The sequence below is a fragment of the Crocuta crocuta genome, unplaced genomic scaffold (genome assembly GCF_008692635.1).
Source record: "Crocuta crocuta isolate KB4526 unplaced genomic scaffold, BGI_CrCroc_1.0 scaffold494, whole genome shotgun sequence".
NCBI classification, from domain to species: domain Eukaryota; kingdom Metazoa; phylum Chordata; class Mammalia; order Carnivora; family Hyaenidae; genus Crocuta; species Crocuta crocuta.
In genome coordinates, this window is record NW_027527931.1 from 224666 (window position 1) to 241619 (window position 16954).

General features: G+C 52.3%; 1 protein-coding gene across 3 annotated transcripts in view; it reads right to left on the reverse strand.

Moving 5' to 3' along the window:
• Positions 1-855: 855 nt before the first annotated feature.
• Positions 856-16954, reverse strand: part of LOC144221182 (Fc receptor-like protein 5) — a 33209-nt gene continuing 17110 nt past the window's right edge. For all 3 annotated transcript variants that reach the window (XM_077751632.1, XM_077751637.1, XM_077751624.1), the window contains 8 exons: positions 11502-11780; positions 8516-8794; positions 5232-5510; positions 4781-4897; positions 4177-4204; positions 3176-3258; positions 2921-2989; positions 856-1683 (listed from right to left, as the gene is read on the reverse strand). In XM_077751632.1, coding sequence (XP_077607758.1) covers positions 1529-1683; positions 2921-2989; positions 3176-3258; positions 4177-4204; positions 4781-4897; positions 5232-5510; positions 8516-8794; positions 11502-11780 — 1289 coding nt within the window. In that variant the 3' untranslated portion in view covers positions 856-1528. The remainder of the gene's footprint in view (positions 1684-2920; positions 2990-3175; positions 3259-4176; positions 4205-4780; positions 4898-5231; positions 5511-8515; positions 8795-11501; positions 11781-16954) is intronic.

The following is a 16954-nucleotide window of genomic DNA, read 5'->3' on the forward strand; positions in this document are numbered from 1 at the left end:
TCTTGTTACAAATAATTAGCCCCTGTAAAAATTCTGTCTTCTGATGTTATTGTTGAACCTTAAAATAGACGCCAAAACCGACAGGACAGAGATGCCTGCCTGGTGATCAGAAAGAATCTCGGGGCTCTCTCACTCTCTCTCTTGCCGACACCGTCCATCCTTCGGGGACCCCTGGACCTGCCGGAGCCGGCCTCTGACAGCACACGAACATGCACACATGCACATGCACACACATGCACATGAACATGCGCACACATGCACACGCACATGCACACATGCACACACACGCAAATGCACACAAAAACAAACATAGACTAACACACACTCAAACACACACACTAACAATCACATTCAAAAATTTTTACTGAATCACTTCAAGGTATTTCAAATGTTTTCAAATATTCTTAAAATAATGTCAGATCATTGATTCCATAGTATCAATAATAAATAGTTCATATTCAACTGCCCCCAAAGTTTCTCCTGTGGCTTTTTCTTGACCCAGAATCCAGTTGAGGTTTCCACCAGGCTCTCGGGCTTCCTCGGTCCACCCGATGTTCTGAGGCGTCTCTGTCGGAAGGTGCAGGTCTCCTCACAGGGATGAGGATGAGCCTCCCCACAAGAGCTCTGCACAGCTGGGAGGACTTCCCGCACCCACACCGGAGGGCTCGTGGGGAGGGACGGGGGTGGGCCTGCATGCAGGGGAGCAGGTGTCCATGGAGGACAGGTGTCCGTAGGGGGCAGGTGTCCGTGGGGGCAGGTGTCTGTGGGGGAAGGGTGTGCATGGGGTGNCGGGTGTCCATGGGGGGCAGGTGTCCATGGGGGGCAGGTGTCCGTGGGGGATAGGTGTCTGTGGGGGTCAGGTGTCCATGGGGGGCAGGTGTCCATGGGTGACAGGTGTCCATGGGAGATAGGTGTCCATGGGGGACAGGTGTCCATGGGGCATAGGTGTCTATGGGGGACAGGTGTCCATGGGAGATAGGTGTCCATGGGGGACAGGTGTCCGTGTGGGGCAGGTGTCTATGTGGAGCAGGTGTCCATGGGGGACAGGTGTCCATGGGGGACAGGTGTCCATGGGGCACAGGTGTCCGTGTGGGGCAAGTGTCCGTGGGGGACAGGTGTCCGTGTGGGGCAGGTGTCTGTGTGGAGCAGGTGTCCGTGGGGCACAGGTGTCCGTGTGGGGCAGGTGTCCGTGAGGGATAGGTGTCAGTGCAGGGGGCAGGTGGCCTCCTCGAGGTCCAGAAGCAGGTCCCACTGGGAGTGGTCAGGGTGTGCATGGGAGTGGGACCCAGAACAGGGACCTCGGCTAAAGCCCGCTAAGGAAGCCAGGGGACAGGATGGCCCTCATGGGAGCAACATGTCACTGGACAGAAAGACCCCGAGGGGCGGGCTGTCACTTGGGAAACGGTGGCGTCCTGCAGTGCCGGTCACACCCAGGGCAGAGGCTGGGGGATGGGGCCAGGGGCCATATCTCCCCACGCTGGTGTCCGGGTTCCCAGGAGGGCTTGCAATGCACGGGGTGTGTGTGGACTCAGCTGCGAGGAGCCGCGGAGACCGGGGGGCACACCACCTTCACCTGGGAGTAGATGACAGACGAGCCCTGGGGGTCGGGAGGCCAGTGGCTGGCGGCCTGGCAGCGGGAGGGCAGGTGGGTCCAGAGGAGCCCTAGCGTGGACTCTGAGTTTGCTGTGGGAGGAAGAGCAGCGCTCAGCTGGGAAAGGAGGCTGCACCCCAGCCCTAGGTTCCTGTGTCCTGTCCCATCCTGGGGCCTTTCCCCACTCAGGTGGCAGGCACTCTGTTCCCCAGGGACCCCCTTCTGAGCCCTTGGCCTCTGCCTGGGCCCGGCCCCTCCTCGGCCTCCCTTCCCTCTTGTTCCCATGCGGCTCCCCGGGCCTCCGAGAGCCAGAATTGACCTCTAATCTCATCAGTGCTTTGAGCACAGACCTCTGATCGAGCAGGGGCCGTGCCCCTCTGTGGCCTCAGGGAGGTCACTGCGCCTTCTGACCTGGTGGTCTCATCCATGTGGTGGGAGGGATAATGTCACGCACCTCTAGGGTTACTGCAAAGTTACATGAACTCATGTGTGTGTGGACCTTCCAATGTCTGTCGTATGTTGTGCGGTGGTGGCTCAGTTGGTTAAGCTTCAGACTTCAGCTCAGGTCATGACCTCACGGTTTGTGAGCTTGAGCCCCACGTCGGGCTCTGTGCTGACAGCTCAGAGCCTGGAGCTGCTTCGGATCCTGTGTCTCCCCTCTCTCTTTGCCCCTCCCCACTCACGCTGCCTCTCTCTCTCTCTCAAGAATAAGTAACATTAAAAAAAATTAAAAGAAAAAAAAAGATTAAGGGCCTATAAATGGGGAGATAGCCCTGCATTATCCAGGTGAGATTTTTAAGAACTTCAAATAGAGAACGTTTCCTGGCTGCGCTCAGAGGCAGACCTGACTTGGGACAAACAGTCAGAGAGATGAAGCAATGTCAGCTCTGAAGACGGAGGAGGAGGTGTCCTTGAGAAGCTGGAAAAGGCAAAGGAAGACTCTCTCCCCCGGGGCCTCCAGAGAGGAGCACAGCCCAGGGAGACGTGGGTCTGACTTCTCCCCTCAGTCATTGCACCCCCTTCCCCCGAGCTGTAGCCATTAGCCACGGCAGCAGTAGGAATGGGACAGAGGTGGGACGGGACGGCAGCGCTGTGTCCCGTGACAGCTGGGGTGCAGGAGCCCTGACGGCCTCAGTGGCCCGCCGCCATCCTGAGGTGTTGGCGGTGAATGGTGGGAGCGGCACCGTACGGTGGGCCTGGGGACCCCAGCAGGCAGGCGGGCGCAAGGGCACGAGCCCAGCGACCCCGTTGAGGGCGGCTCTGCATTCCGACCGCCCCAGACCTGACCGACAGCCAGCGCTGTCAAAGTCCAGTGTCCACAGGTCTTACCTGCAGGTCTGTCCCCCTGCAGAACCCTCCGGACCTCCGAGTACACCACTTCTCCTCCTCTATGGTTCACTGCAAAGAAACTGCAGTTTGAGAGACTGTACGGCTCTTGTGTCTTGTCTGAGTTACTTCCTCGTCCCCCAGCTGGAGTCCCCTCTCTGCAGGACACGCGCCCTCCGGGCAGGCGCACGGTCCCTTGTCATCTCCTGCCCCGCCCCTGCGGACCAGTCCCAGGCTCGCTGCCCACACGGTGCTCACCATTGCTGTACACTGGCTGCAGTTCCATCCAGGCTGGGACATTGTGGTAGGTGGGCTCTCGGACGTCTGAGTCTGAAGGGCTCCTGTGGGACAGAAGCAGCCGTGTCTCCCAGTAACCCTGACAAAGGAGCTAATGTAATAATCACGCCCTGTTGGCAGGTCTTCGCCAAGCTCAGAGACATAGATGAATGCATCCCAGATGGTCTGCTGCTATGGCAAATCACGGTATGTTTCCAGACGTTGTGGCACCTGGCATGTACCAGGCACTGGGCTAATGCTTATAACAATGTTAGGCGGATTCTATTATTATTCCTCCTCTATAGATGGAGAAAATGGTGGTTCCAAGAGTTAAACTGACTTGTTCAAGACCATGTAACTAGAAAGGGCAAGAGCCAGGATCTGAACCTGGCTCCAAAGCCTCCACTCTTGGAGAGATTCAGATCGCACAGAGATCAGTCATGATGAGGAGTGGGAGGAACCTGTGTGGGTGGGGTGCTGCCGCCATGGCCTTGCCCAGAGATGGTTTGTGGGCTAAGGTGTGGCTCCCGAGGTCAGACTCTGGGACCCAAGACGGCAGAGCTTCCTCACAGGCACCACATCTGGCTGGTGAGCGGCCTCTCTGGAGGGCCAAGTCGTGTGACTAAACCTTCTTGGCTGTGCCCACAGCAGGTGTTGGTTTGGCTCCTCATGTGCGGAGCTTTCCAGGCTGGCTGAGCTTAGGGCATGGATGGATCCAGTGCTGACAGCGGTCACTCAGACAACCAAGGCAGCAATGGTGCAGGGTGCAAGTTAATAAATAAAGGAATTGGCACCTGATGCCAGAAGGCCCGCGTAGCTAAGGTAGCAGTGAGGGGTCCCGGGAATTGCCCTGACAGATGCCAAGGGAGACCGCAGCGCGCAGATGGCATGACCTGTCTGTCCTCAGCGGTAACCAAACCGGGTTCGCTCTGATCCCCTGCGGACACCTCCCAGAACACACGGGACCATAGCCTGGGTCTTACCTGGAGGGGTCAGAGGTAGGCCTTCCTCCTGCAAAGGAAAGCAGACATTGGAGCCACAGGAGAAGGAGGCCTTGACCAGAGGGACGGCTGCAGGGAGGGGCAGGCGCTAAAAGTGGACCCTTCTCTGCTATGCCCGAGGGAGGCGGCAGATGGCATGGAAATGCCTGACCCTGGCTCCCAGAGAGACAGAGTTGCAACATGAAAGAGGATCCCGTAAAGAGCAGTGGCGGACAGCTGCAGGGGGAAGCCGACGTGATCCGCCGTGAAAATACTGCCCATTGAAACACTCAGTCACCAGATCCCTTTGGGTTTCTGTTCTCCTATTTCTCGGTCTTCTCTCCCTCCCATTCCTGGGGGCCTCATAAGCGTGGGGAGGGAAGCGCCCTCAAGTGTGTGGTGTGGGATAAACTTCTTCTCATCAAGGCATCTTCCACGCTCTGGGGCTATTCAGGGGACTATGTGTTTGTGAAGAAGAGTTCCAGGGGACTGGGAGGGGAAGGGGGGGACGGGAATGGTGGCGGGGACAACGGTAGCGAGCTCAGGGAGAGCATGAGCCCGAGGGGACAGGGCGGGGAGGGCAGGGACTTACGCGAAGGTTACCCACCTGCTTTCCTGAGGAGCCGGCAGTACAGCAGCAGGGCCACGACCCCAAAGCTCAGGGCGCTGAACAGCCCCCCAGTGACGCCAGTAGCGACGAGGCCACTTATGCTCCCAGCTGGCCCTGGAGGGGAGACCCTGTGCATGAGCTGGAGGGAGAGTCTCGCAGTCTAGACCTGCTTTGACCCCTGGAGATGGCGCCCTGGCCTGGGAGTGGTGGGGAGGGACCTGGGGGGCCAGGGTGGACAGAGCCAACCAGGGAACGCTAGAGCCAACCATCCTCTTGGGCCTCCTGCTCCCACTCTGGTGCCAGCATTTCAGAAACACTTCACAAAGTGATATTTCAGCTTTGTGCGCCTGCCCCTGAGGGAGTCCTGGTCACACAGCAGCAGGGCTGCCAGGATGTCCTTGGAGGGGACATTCTGTCCACATCGGTGGCCTGAGAACAGGAAACCTACCTGAAATGCTGAGTAGCACTGCCTCGCTGCGCCGGGCACCCAGGCCATTGTCAGCCTCACAGGAGTAGTTTCCAGAATGTTCTGTGGTCAGGGAGAGGTTGAAGGACGCTCCTCCTCCAGAGGGGGCCGAGTTGTTCCCCACGGGGATGTCCTCACGATAAAACTGGTACAGGATGGGGGGAGAGCCCCTCTGGGCCTCACAGCGAAGCTCCACCACGTCCCCCACCTGGACTTGGGCCCTGGGCACCTTGAGGGTGAGGGCGGGGCAGGACACCGGGACTGAGGGAGACAAAAGCCAACAGAAGTTCCTACTTCTAACGTATTCATAAAGGAGCAGTAATTATAAACGAATGGCAGAAGTCAGATCTCAATCTTGGGAAACAGGTCGAAACTCACATGGCAGCCAAAGTGAACGACTGTAGTCTACAAAGGCACAAAAATACCCAACAGAAAAGTGTGACAAGGGTATGAGTCACTAAGAACTTCAAACAGCCAATAAATACTTATTTTCATTACTAATTAAAGAGATATAAATAAAAACAGCCACCAGATGGGCAAAGCCTAAAAGGGCAGATAATACCAATAGACTTGTGGAGAAACAGGTGCCTTGAGATGCTTTAGGCAGGAATGCAAATTTGAGACACTTTCTGGCATGGCAATTCGGCAACACCTACCAAATGTAAAACACACATCAACTTTGACCCAACAAATCTACCTTTAAGGCTCAGATATGCAATGGTCTTTGTACAAGGGTTTCTGTGCTGGGATTTTTACGACAGCTAAAAACTAGAGAGAGCCTCATTGGCTGACTAATGAAGTACAAGAGATACTCAAGATCTATTTTTCAAATTAAAGCCAAGATAACATGTTTTAGGTGAAAAGTGCAAGTTGTGTGATTATGTATAATCTGATTCTGTTAAAAAATTTCATACCTTTATATTTATAATATATTTGAATATTTCTAGAAAAATACCCATGAAACTATTAATAGTGGTTATATTTTGGAAGTATGTGGACATGAAAGTGTGTGGCTGCAGGTAAAGGGAGACCTTCACTTTTTATATTCTCCCTGCCATACCATCTGATTTTCTTATGAAGATTTACGTACCCCTTCAGAATAATGAGTTGTCAACAACTCAAAAGTTGTTCTGAAACACGGCCATGGAAGATGAAGGAATGCCATGGTGTAGACTTAGGTGGAGACTGGGGCAGGACCATGGCAGCCTGGCTTTCCCATCGCTAGCTATTTGTAAACTGCCTACTTCCCACCTCTGAGCCTCACCTTGCTCTCCTGCAAATTGGGGATAAAAGTGGTTTATCCTAAAGATGAAATGGGATGAGATATCACATGCCAACTACTAAGCACAGGGCCAGACACATTTGAGGGTTCAGTGATGATGATGATGATGATGATGATGATGACGACAATGACAAGGACAATGACAGTGATGGAGATGTTGGTGACGGTGGTGGTGGAGGTGGTGGTGGTGGTGGTGGTGGAGGTAGAGGTGATGGTAGAGATGTTGGTGATGGTGGAGGTGGTGGTGATGGTGGTGATGGTGATGGTGGTGGTGGTGGTCGTGCAGGTGGTGATGGTGGTGGAAATGGTGGTGGTGGTGTTGGAGGTGGTGGTGATGGTGATAGTGATGGTGATAGTGGTCGTGATAGTGGTGGTGGTGATGGTGATGGTGGTGGTAATAATGAGAAATATTTCTCTTTCTTGCAGGTGTCTGTGATCTGTGCCCTAGGTGCAGAGCCCAGACATAATCCATGGAGGCAGGAAGTCCTTCAGGTGTGATGGCAGCAGCTGAAATAGCCTGCATCATGCGAAGGAATCAGAAACAACAGTATGAAGGCGAACAGAAACTCAAGAATACTGCGTGGGTAGGAATGATGTGTGGTCCACAGTGTTGTGAAGAGAGAGGGAGCAGCATTTTGGCTGGTGTTACATGCTTGCATGACGGGTCTAAGAGGTAAGCGTGTAAGCCTTGTAGCAAGAGTCTCTGTGAATTTCAGGAAAACTGGCTGAGCCAGGTGCTGCCTGCTGGTGGGAGAAGACGGTTGGACTCAATAAATGGAAAAAAATCAGACCTGAAATCAAGCTGTCTCCTGGATGCCAAAGAAATGGCTGCCCTGGGCACGTTGAGAGTGCCGGCCCCGGGCTGCCCCAAGTCAGCCTGCTCAGGTGACTCTGTCTCTATCGTCATGGTGCCCAGGAGCCCTGCCAGGAGAGACTTCAAGCGTCAGTCTATATGTCAGCCATGCCATGGTCCTCTCTGTCTCTGGAATGTATCCCAGGGGTAGGGACCTACCCTTTCTCCTTTTGAATATCTCCTTCCAGGAACCTTTGAGTTCAAAATACTCCATATCCACTGTGCACCAAAATCAGAGAATTTTAAGGCTAGGGATGACCACAATGCCCATCTAGTCTGGTTTTCCCACTTCATGGGTGTGGAAATAGAGATCAATATATGGGAAACAAGTTTAGCCAAGGTCACACAGCTGGTTGCCTCCGGAGCGGAGACCAGAACATTCATCTCAACCACCCTCCTCGGGTCCCCGGAACAGGAGATTGGAGGTTCAGTCTGTAGGGTTGTCACAACTGAGCAGAGCTCACAAGACGCCATTTTCCTTTGGATGTGACACTCAATGGCAAGAGGTCAGAGGGCAGCATAGAGAACGGAGGAATTTGGTGGAGGGTGGCCGGTGGCATCCATGCCATCCTGTTCCAACGTCTCTGTGCTTCTCTCCCATGGTTCTACTGCGTTAAGATTCACTTTGTACAAAAATGTGGACTGGGTATGTCTCCTGAAAGGCCACGCACAGAGCTAATGTTAATATGGAGTTTTTAATATGGAAGTCTGAGGCATATTTATATTCCTGGTAATAAAGGAGTGTAAGAATAAAGGCTTGCAGGGGGTCAAGGAGAGAAAAACCTGGACAAGGAATGGCCAAGCCTGTTTTTGGAGCAGAAAGACCCAAAGTCTCCCTTTGTAATCATAATTACAGATCCGAATACAGTTTATGGTGTAAAAACCCCTTGCATTTTTAGTGGGGAGTTAAGATCCCATTGAGGAGGACCACTTGGGCTGGGCGGCCATGAAGGTCCAGCTTCCTACAGGGGAAACACAGAAGGACCCAGGATATGCAGAGGAAGGTTCTGGTGGCAGAAATAGTGGGGGCCGAGCTGTCCCGGCAGCGGGGATGGGTATGTGTGGGGAGGGCCTGAGATCCACTCCAGTGGCTGGTCCGTGCTTGTGCTGCTGAGGGCAGGACATACTCACCTATGATGCTGAGTGACACCGCCTCACTGCACTGAGCGCCCAGGCCATTGTCGGCCTCGCAGGAGTAGTTTCCAGAATGTTCTGCAGTCAGAGAGAGGTTGAAGGATGCTCCTCCTCCAGAGGGGGCCGAGCTGTTCCCCAGGGCGTCGCCCTCGTGGTAAAACCGGTAGAGGATGGGGGGAGAGCCCCTTGGGGACTCACAGTGAAGCTCCACCTTGTCTCCCTCCACGGCCTGGGCCCTGGGCTTCCTGACGGTGAGGACGGGGCGGGACGCCGGGACTGAGGGAGGAAAGTAGTTTACCATCAGTTCATGGTGTTTAAATGTCTTCCTCTGCAGGAAAGACATCTCAAACCAGAAACCGTTTTCCTCAGTTTAGACACCTTGTGACAGCCTCAGCGCCCAGTGACAGCTTCCTCAGATCTGAGGACGCAGTCACCTTCATGAGCTGGGTGCACACTTCAGAGCGCTGGGTGCACACAGCTCCAGGGTGTCGGGGACCCAAGGCAACAGTCACGGTGACTGCGGAGGAGTCAGGGGACAGCTGGGGAAGGGACGGGTCAGCGCAAGGGCAAGGGAGGAGCAGGGAGACACGGGGCTCACACAGCCAGGGACGTCACCACACCTCGGCCGCGTTGGACACGAGCCCACAGAGAATGAGTGTCGATCACCTTAGTAACTCAGTTCATATCATTCATTCATCCAAAATTGATGGAGCAGTGAGTCCCGGGAAGTGCTCTGTGTGCTGGGGATTCAAGAGTGAGAAAGACCCGTCCCCACTCTGCCGAAGCCTCGATCCAGAGGACGGGATGGGCAGCAAGTGCTTGAACCGTGGGTGTGGGATGGACACGGTGGTGGCTAACACAAATGGAGACCAGTGGGGGAGGAAGGAGCCATCCCGGGGGCCTGGTCTAGCAGGGTCTGGTCAGGGAATCCTTCCTCACAGGGACGTCTGAACTCAACCAGGTGAAGACTGAAGTGAGGAGCGTGCCAGGCAGGCAGACAGCATGTGCAAAGGCCCTGAGTCGGGAAGAGGGCTGGAGCCCTGGAATTACCCTAACAAGGCGGCAGCAGCAGTGAGAGGTGGTCTGAGGAGTGGGTGAGCAGGAGAGGGAGGCCTCTGCCCATGCTTCCCATGCTGCGGGAAGTCCGTCCATGATCCCAGTGTGCAAAACAGATATGTGCGGGCATGCACGGAGTCAGAGGTGGTGCTGGGGCAACTGAGGGGCTGGTAGGTTTGGCAAGGATCACGGCCGTGCAGACGGAAAGAACAGATCTGAGACATATTTAGGAAGTAAACCCCACAGGTCTTACTGACGAAGCAGCTGTGAGGAGCAAGGAGAGAGAGGTCAAAGGAGGCTCCTGAGCTTCGCCTTGTAAATCTGTATGGACGGACGGTCTATCACAGAAGCAAGGACACGTGGAGGAGGAACAGGGCTGGGGGCTGCCTTGAGTTCAGTCTTAGAGATGCCCGGGGTCACAGGCTCTGCGGTACTGAGTGGAGGGAATGCAGGTGCTCAGGTGGGTGGTGTCCTGCGCAGGTAGGGGTTTAGGGACATTTACGGATAATACCCCCAGGATGGCCTGGAGCAAGGATACACAGCAGAGAAGAGGCACACGCAGGACAGCGCCCTGGGGCACAACACTGAGCGTGCCGTACGAGGACGAGCTGGCGAAGGGCACTGAGAAGGAGGGCAGAGAGCAGTGCCGGCGGAGGGGGCATCTCACAGTGGAGGAAAAGGCAGACCATACGGGCTGTTTCCGAGAGACCACGTGGGATGGGGGTTGGAAAATGGCCATTGAGTTTAAAGTCATGGAGGCCACTGGCGACCCTGGTGAGAACCATTCTGGCAGCAAAGTCGGAAGAACCCAGCGGATTAAATGTAGCAGGTAAGGAAGAAATAGACAATACCTATGCAGCTGACCCTTCTTGGAAGTTTAGTCAGAAGAGAGAGGTGGCTGGAGGCACAGTGGGATGGAGTGATGGTTTTTTAAGATGTTGAGAGACACATCATGTTAAATGTCCAGGGAAAGGAGGAGACATTAGGGGACACGGGAGAGAAAGGCTGACTGGTCATGCGGTGTCGGGAATGCAAGAAAGACAGACTCTAGGGATGAGAAGTGGCTCACGGCAGTGGAGTCCTCTCCTCTGGAACTTGGACAGAGGATGGAGGAGTCACCGCATGGGCACTGAGACAAACGCCATGGTGGCGGGAGTGGGGGGCCAGCGTCTGGGAGGGAGCAGACGGGTGGGGGGGCTGGGGCTCAGCTGGGCTCTGAGGACACTGGTGATCACAGGGGTGAAGAAGCACGTAGGGCGGGTTGCTGGAGTGGCGCGTGTACGCGGGGGTGGAGGCTGGTGTGGAGCATGGTGTCGAGGTGCCAGCCGGGTGCACAGCAGAGTCACGGACGACGGCAGACGTAGGAGAGGGAGGAAGCTGTGGCTGCGGTGCCGCCTGCACAGGAAGGGGCGTCTTGGGGAGGTCAGCCCACGATGGGGCCCGCTGGACACGGTGCTCCAGCCCAGTGCAGCGGGGACAGGGACCGAGCATCCAGGGGAGGATCTGGGAAGTCCTGCAGCCAGAGCTCTGTGTGGGGCCTGAGCTCTCGGGGAAGGGGTCGGAGTAGCCCGAGAGTTCAAGGGCCAGTGAGACAGTGAGTCGGCCTTCGTCCTGATGGACAGAAGGGGATCCCACCCAGATCTCCCCTGGGCTGAGACGTGCCCACGTCCTGTCTCCTCTCCTGAGGGCCGTCGTGGACCAGCCCACGGGCTGTGGCCTGAAAGCCTCTACTTCCACGCGGGGGCAGCCTAGGCCACAGCGGCTGCAGGATGGCTTCCCGGGAGCACTCAGCCAGCGAGGGGAGGTACCCGTTCCTGGAAATGGAGGGTCCAGACCTCCCGGATGGAGGCGCCTCCAGGCTGGGCCCCAGGGCAGGTGGGGGCACGGTCGGCCCCTGGTTGTGCTGTAGTTGGAAGATTCAACTCACCTGTGACGCTGAGGGGCACTGCCTCACTGCGCTGAGCACCCCGGCCGTTGTCGGCCTCGCAGGCATATTCTCCAGAATGTTCTGCAGTCAATTGCAGGGTGAGGGACCCTCCTCCTCCATGGTAGTCCCAGCTGCTCCCAAGGGCGTCGCCCTCGTGGTAAAATCGGTAGAGGATGGGGTGAGAGCCCCTCGGGGCCTCACAGTGAAGCTCCACCTTGTCTCCCTCCACGGCCTGGGCCCTGGGCTTCCTGATGGTGAGGACGGGGCGGGACACCGGGACTGAGGGGGGAAAAGTAAGTTAGTTGTCATCTGTAGCTTTTAACATTTCCTATAGTTTCATTTTTCAGGCACGACTTCTGTGCCGTGTGAATGACATTTTCTAGATCTTTCAGTGTATAAGAATATGCGTTCTAATAAACACATCAATAAATAGGTAGAAACATACAGGCCTGTGCATGAACAGACCGTAATGTGCATACCGGCCTACGGCCTGGGTTTTCTTCGGGGGCACACCAGGAGGATCTTCCCACATCGCTGCTTAGACAGCTGCCTCATTCACTATTGGAGACCCACCTCATTGTGGTGTAATTCACACATTACCAAACGCAACTCTCTTAAATCTACAATATGATAATTTGGGGTAAACGTTCTCGATTATTTTAATAACAACGCCATGCCCCACAGTCCTGCATACACGTCCTGGTACATTTTGTGTGCACTTCTGAGCATACATTCTTAGACGTGGACTTTCTCGGATGAGGGACAAGAACATTTCAAATAAACATATATTATGCTAGATTGTTCTTCAAAACCTTTGGACCCTTTTGCTTTTGCACTAACAGATGTAAGAGCTCCTGTCCCCACACTGTCATGAGTGACAGAGAAATGCAGAGGCTCATTTTTATGATTTCTTCTCTCTTCCTAATCCTAAATTCTACAGTCATTCTTTTAATGATTGTGTATTTTTGAGAGAGAGAGTGAGCAAGTGGGGAAGGGACAGAGAGAGAGAGATACAGAATCGCAAGCAGGCTCCAGGCTCTGAGCTGTCAGCACAGAGCCCTATATGGGGCTTGAACTCACAAGTTGTGAGATCATGACTTGAGCCAAAGTGGGGTGCTCAACCAACTGAGCCCCCCAGGCACCCCTACAGATATTCTGTCTATCCTATGTGAATCTACCGTCTACTTGCTGATTTTTTTAGGGGCTGCTGGTGAACTATAATCCATGAATGAGAAGTTACTGCCTATAAAGCATTCAGATATTGGTTACAAGATGGAAAATTGGAAAGCTGCCATTAATTTTTCAAAATGTATCAAGTCAATTCTTTTTCGTGCTCCACCGTCAAATAGCAATAGTAATCATGAGAAAATTCTTGTTCTTTTATTTCTTTTCCGCCATCTGACCAACTAGCTTTTTTTTGTTACATATATTTTTTACACCTTTGACATTCTTTGTAACCATAATTCTCACAGTTGATTAGGCTTGTTTTCATATCTGAATCAGTGGTTTTCACTCTATGTGTACAATATTCTTACCTAGGGACTTGTTAAAAAAAAAAAAGCGATTTTGAGACCACATCTGAGAGATTCTAAATGTGATAGGCCCGGAGAGATGATTAGCAATGAGCCTGTTTTCGGAGCTCCAGGATGACTCTAGCTTACAGGCAAGGCAGGGGGGCTCTGCTGGTCGCTGGTCCAAACAGATCCTGCATCGCTGGTTAGATCACAGCTAACTCCTTTTGAACCCTTTGTATCGATTCATATTTTGGCTGGCTGGATTTTGTCATCATGTAACTTCTTCAAGAAGGTTTAATGGATACAAAGTTCCCTGGGTCCCTGCATGTTTGAGCATGACTTTTGGTCAGTTTGGATTCCCGTCTCAGGGACATTCCACATAGGGGTCTTCACTGACCTCCATAATTTAAACTTTTCTTGTTGCCTTCGTTTCTGTGTCTTTTTTTCTACTTTGCATTCTGTCATGTTTTCTCAAACCAATTCTTCGTTTGATTAATGGTTTTCAGAGGGATACATCTTGCTTTTATGGCTCCAAGCTTGGATTTAATTTCTAACATAACTTTCTGGGGTTTTTGGTTTTTCTTCTGAGCTCTGCTACTTAATTTATAAAATATTTCTGTTTTCTTATCATCTCTTCTTTAACCTGTTTCTTCCTTTTTGCAGTTATTTTCTGGAGTCCATATTTTAATTATATTGAGAATATTTAGAAGAATTATAGCAATTCTTTTCTTTAAAAAAACATATCCTATATCATGTGTCCCTCCTTCCCCTTTTATAATTTTTAAATGCATCAGTGCAAAACTCCCACAATCTCTTTCTTTCTGCTTAAACTTATCTGTCAACAGATAAAGGTATATTTAGAGTCTTGTATTTGCTTGAGAATGTTGTGTGTGTGTGTGTGCATGTGTGTGTGCATGTGTATGTGTGTGTGTTTTTTTGGCCCAGGCCTGGTGATAGACTCCAAATAGGTCTATCTTATCAGAACACATTCCCACAAAATCCCTTTGTCATTTCTTTGCGGTACAGTCCCTCAAAAAAGTGAATGATTTTGTCAGAGTATCTGCCTGATTTACAGTGAACCTCTCGGCTCACAGGTAAGTTGTCTGCTAATCTCGGGCTCATGAATTTCTGCTCATGTGAATGAGCAGATACAAAGATCAGTGTTCTCTTCCTGTTCTTCCCTTCCTCGTCGTACCTCAAAGGCTTTTTGTTCATTGTTTTATAAATACTGACTGAGGACCTAACTGTGCCTGACGCCAAGTAGGCACAGCGATGTGGTGGAGACCCAAAGGGAGAAGGCTCTGTTCTCGTGATGCTTACGTGCTGGTATTGAGGAAGGCAGACAAGAAACAGGAGATAAAGAGGTCTGAGGTGTTGCTAAATTTGAGAAGAAAATGAAACATGATAATGGGATGGATGACGTCTTAGGGCTGGGGCCTTTCCTAGGTAGGTTATATTCTGGCTTTGAAGACTGGGTCTCAGAACACTTCAATGTCTTAAACAATCTCTTGACCACACAATTTACATTGGGGGGGGGCATCTTCCCTTCGTCATTCTTGATTTCTATGACCTAAAACAAAGGCTCTCAAGGAGCAGGAGAGCCTTCAGAGCTGTATGCTCAAAGTCAAGACCACTCCCCCCAGACTCACGTGTTCCTAAGACCAGCATGCTGCCAGTCTGCACACTCCTCCCCACTCCCACGGCCCCTGCGGAGACTTCCCTCGCTCCCCCGAGAGGGGCGAGGAAGCGGTCGGGCGGTGCCGTCCCCCGCAGGGCCGGGTGTCTCCTCTGGGGCTCAGAGGGGCATAGTTACTGTCTTGTCTAGCTTCCAATAGAAGGTGAAAACAGTAAGATGGGGAAGGTTTACCCGTTTCGCCTGAATCACGAACCACGTATTTTCATGGTCAGGGCCAGAATTCAGGTTTTCTGACTCATACTTAGATCCGACGACGCAAGTGTTTTCAGGTACGTTGCTGGCTCTTTCTAGGAAACCCCAGAGTCCCCGCTGGGCACACAGATCCCTAAAACAAGTATTTTTGGAACCACAGTTCGTTATGTGCCATGTTGTATCCATACTTTTGTTGGGCTGGAAGTGGGTGGGGCACTGCCTGCGTCCCGGGGGCCTGGTGCCCGCCTGGTCCTACCAGTTAGAGCTGCTGTTTGGCATGTGCCTTCTGGCATTGGTGGATGGGCAGAGGCTGAGATCACAGCAAGGAGTTGCAGCCAGAATCCGAGCAGTCGACCCTGGCGTGGCGGAGGGAGAGACAGAGAGAAGGGAGGGCGCCCAGGAGCAGGGGCGGCGGCAGGGACGTAGGAAAATAGATGGTGGCCTGTGAACACAGTGGCCTTCAAGTTCGTGGTCAGTATAGGTCCGTACCACCTGCTCTGGAGAAATAAATGATTTTCTGAGAGGTCTCCCAGCTCTTCCGTGAGTCTGCCCCTTCTCCCCACCCACCCCTTTGTGAGGTGACCCCACTCCTGTTTTCCAGTGTAAATGATGCTCTGGTGGAAAAAGTCCCTCGTATTGCCCTTCCTGTTCCTGTGACCCTGGATCAGCTGCCCCCACCTGCCCACCCCAGAAGGATCCTCCACTTCCTCCACCTGCCTCTGTCCACATACAGATTCTCTGGCTCCATTAGCTTCTTCCAAACTCCACATAGATGTATTTAATCCTCTCCACATTAGAAAACCAACAAAACATGGGGCGCTTGGGTAACTCAGTTGGTTAAACGCCCGACTCTTCATTTCGGCTCAGGTCGTGATCTCATGGCTTACGGGTTGGAGGCCCCTGCTGATGGAGCCTGCTTGGGATTCTCTCGCTCTGCCTCTCCCCTGCTTGGTCTCTTTCTCTCTCTCAAAATAAATAAATAAACTTTAAAAAATTTAAAAAAGATCAACACAACAAAAACTTCCACATTTACGTGACTTGTTCCCCACCATCTCTCTCTCTCTCTCCTTTTTTTTTTTAATAGTTTATTGTCAGGTTGGTTTCCATATAACACCCAGTGCTCATCCCCACAAGTGCCCTCCTCCATGCCCATCTCCCCCCTCCCCTCCCACACCCATGAGTCCTCAGTTTGTTCTCATNGTCCTCTGTGGAGAAGTGTCTGTTCATATCTTCTGCCCATTTCTTCACTGGGTTGTTTGTTTTTTGGGTGTGGAGTTTGGTGAGTTCCTTATAGATTTTGGATATTAACCCTTTATCTAATATGTCATTTGCAACTATCTTTTCCCATTCTGTTGGTTGCCTAATAGTTTTGTGGGTTGTTTCCTTTGCCGTGCAGAAGCTTTTAATCTTGATGAGGTCCCAATAGTTTATTTTTGCTCTTGATTCCCTTGTTTTTCAGGATGTGTCAAGTAAGAAGTTGCTGTGGTGGAGGTCAAGGAGGTTGTTTCCTGCTTTCTCCTCTAGGGTTTTGATAGTTTCCTGTCTCATGTTCAGGTCCTTTTCCATTTTGAGTTCATTTTTGTGTATTCCCCACAGTATCCTTTTCCTTTTTTCTGTGGACATATTTCTGAGAGAAGGGGCCTACATTTCCTGTCTCCATTTCTTTTCCTCACACTCATGTTTTTGTTCATTAAAACCTGCTTTAAAAAAATATCCCCACCAATCTATAAAGTTGATCTTCTGCGTTTGTGACTATAATGATAATATAGCACTGTAACATCTGTATCTGCTATACGGGTGGGTGTCTGTTATGTATAAGCTATAAACATATGCAAGCAGGCACTAATTCTCAAACAAGCCTATGAGGCAGGTACTATAACTGCCCCTCTTTTACAGAAGAGGAAACCGAGGCCAAAGCAGGGCAGCTGCACAGCTAGTAAGCACGCCAGCAGTCACACCCAGACTCCCTTCTCCTTTGCTTCTTTTGCTTTTGCATTCAGCGCTTTGGGGCTGAACCCAGGGGAGGTGACTCAGTTCTTTCTCATCAGCTC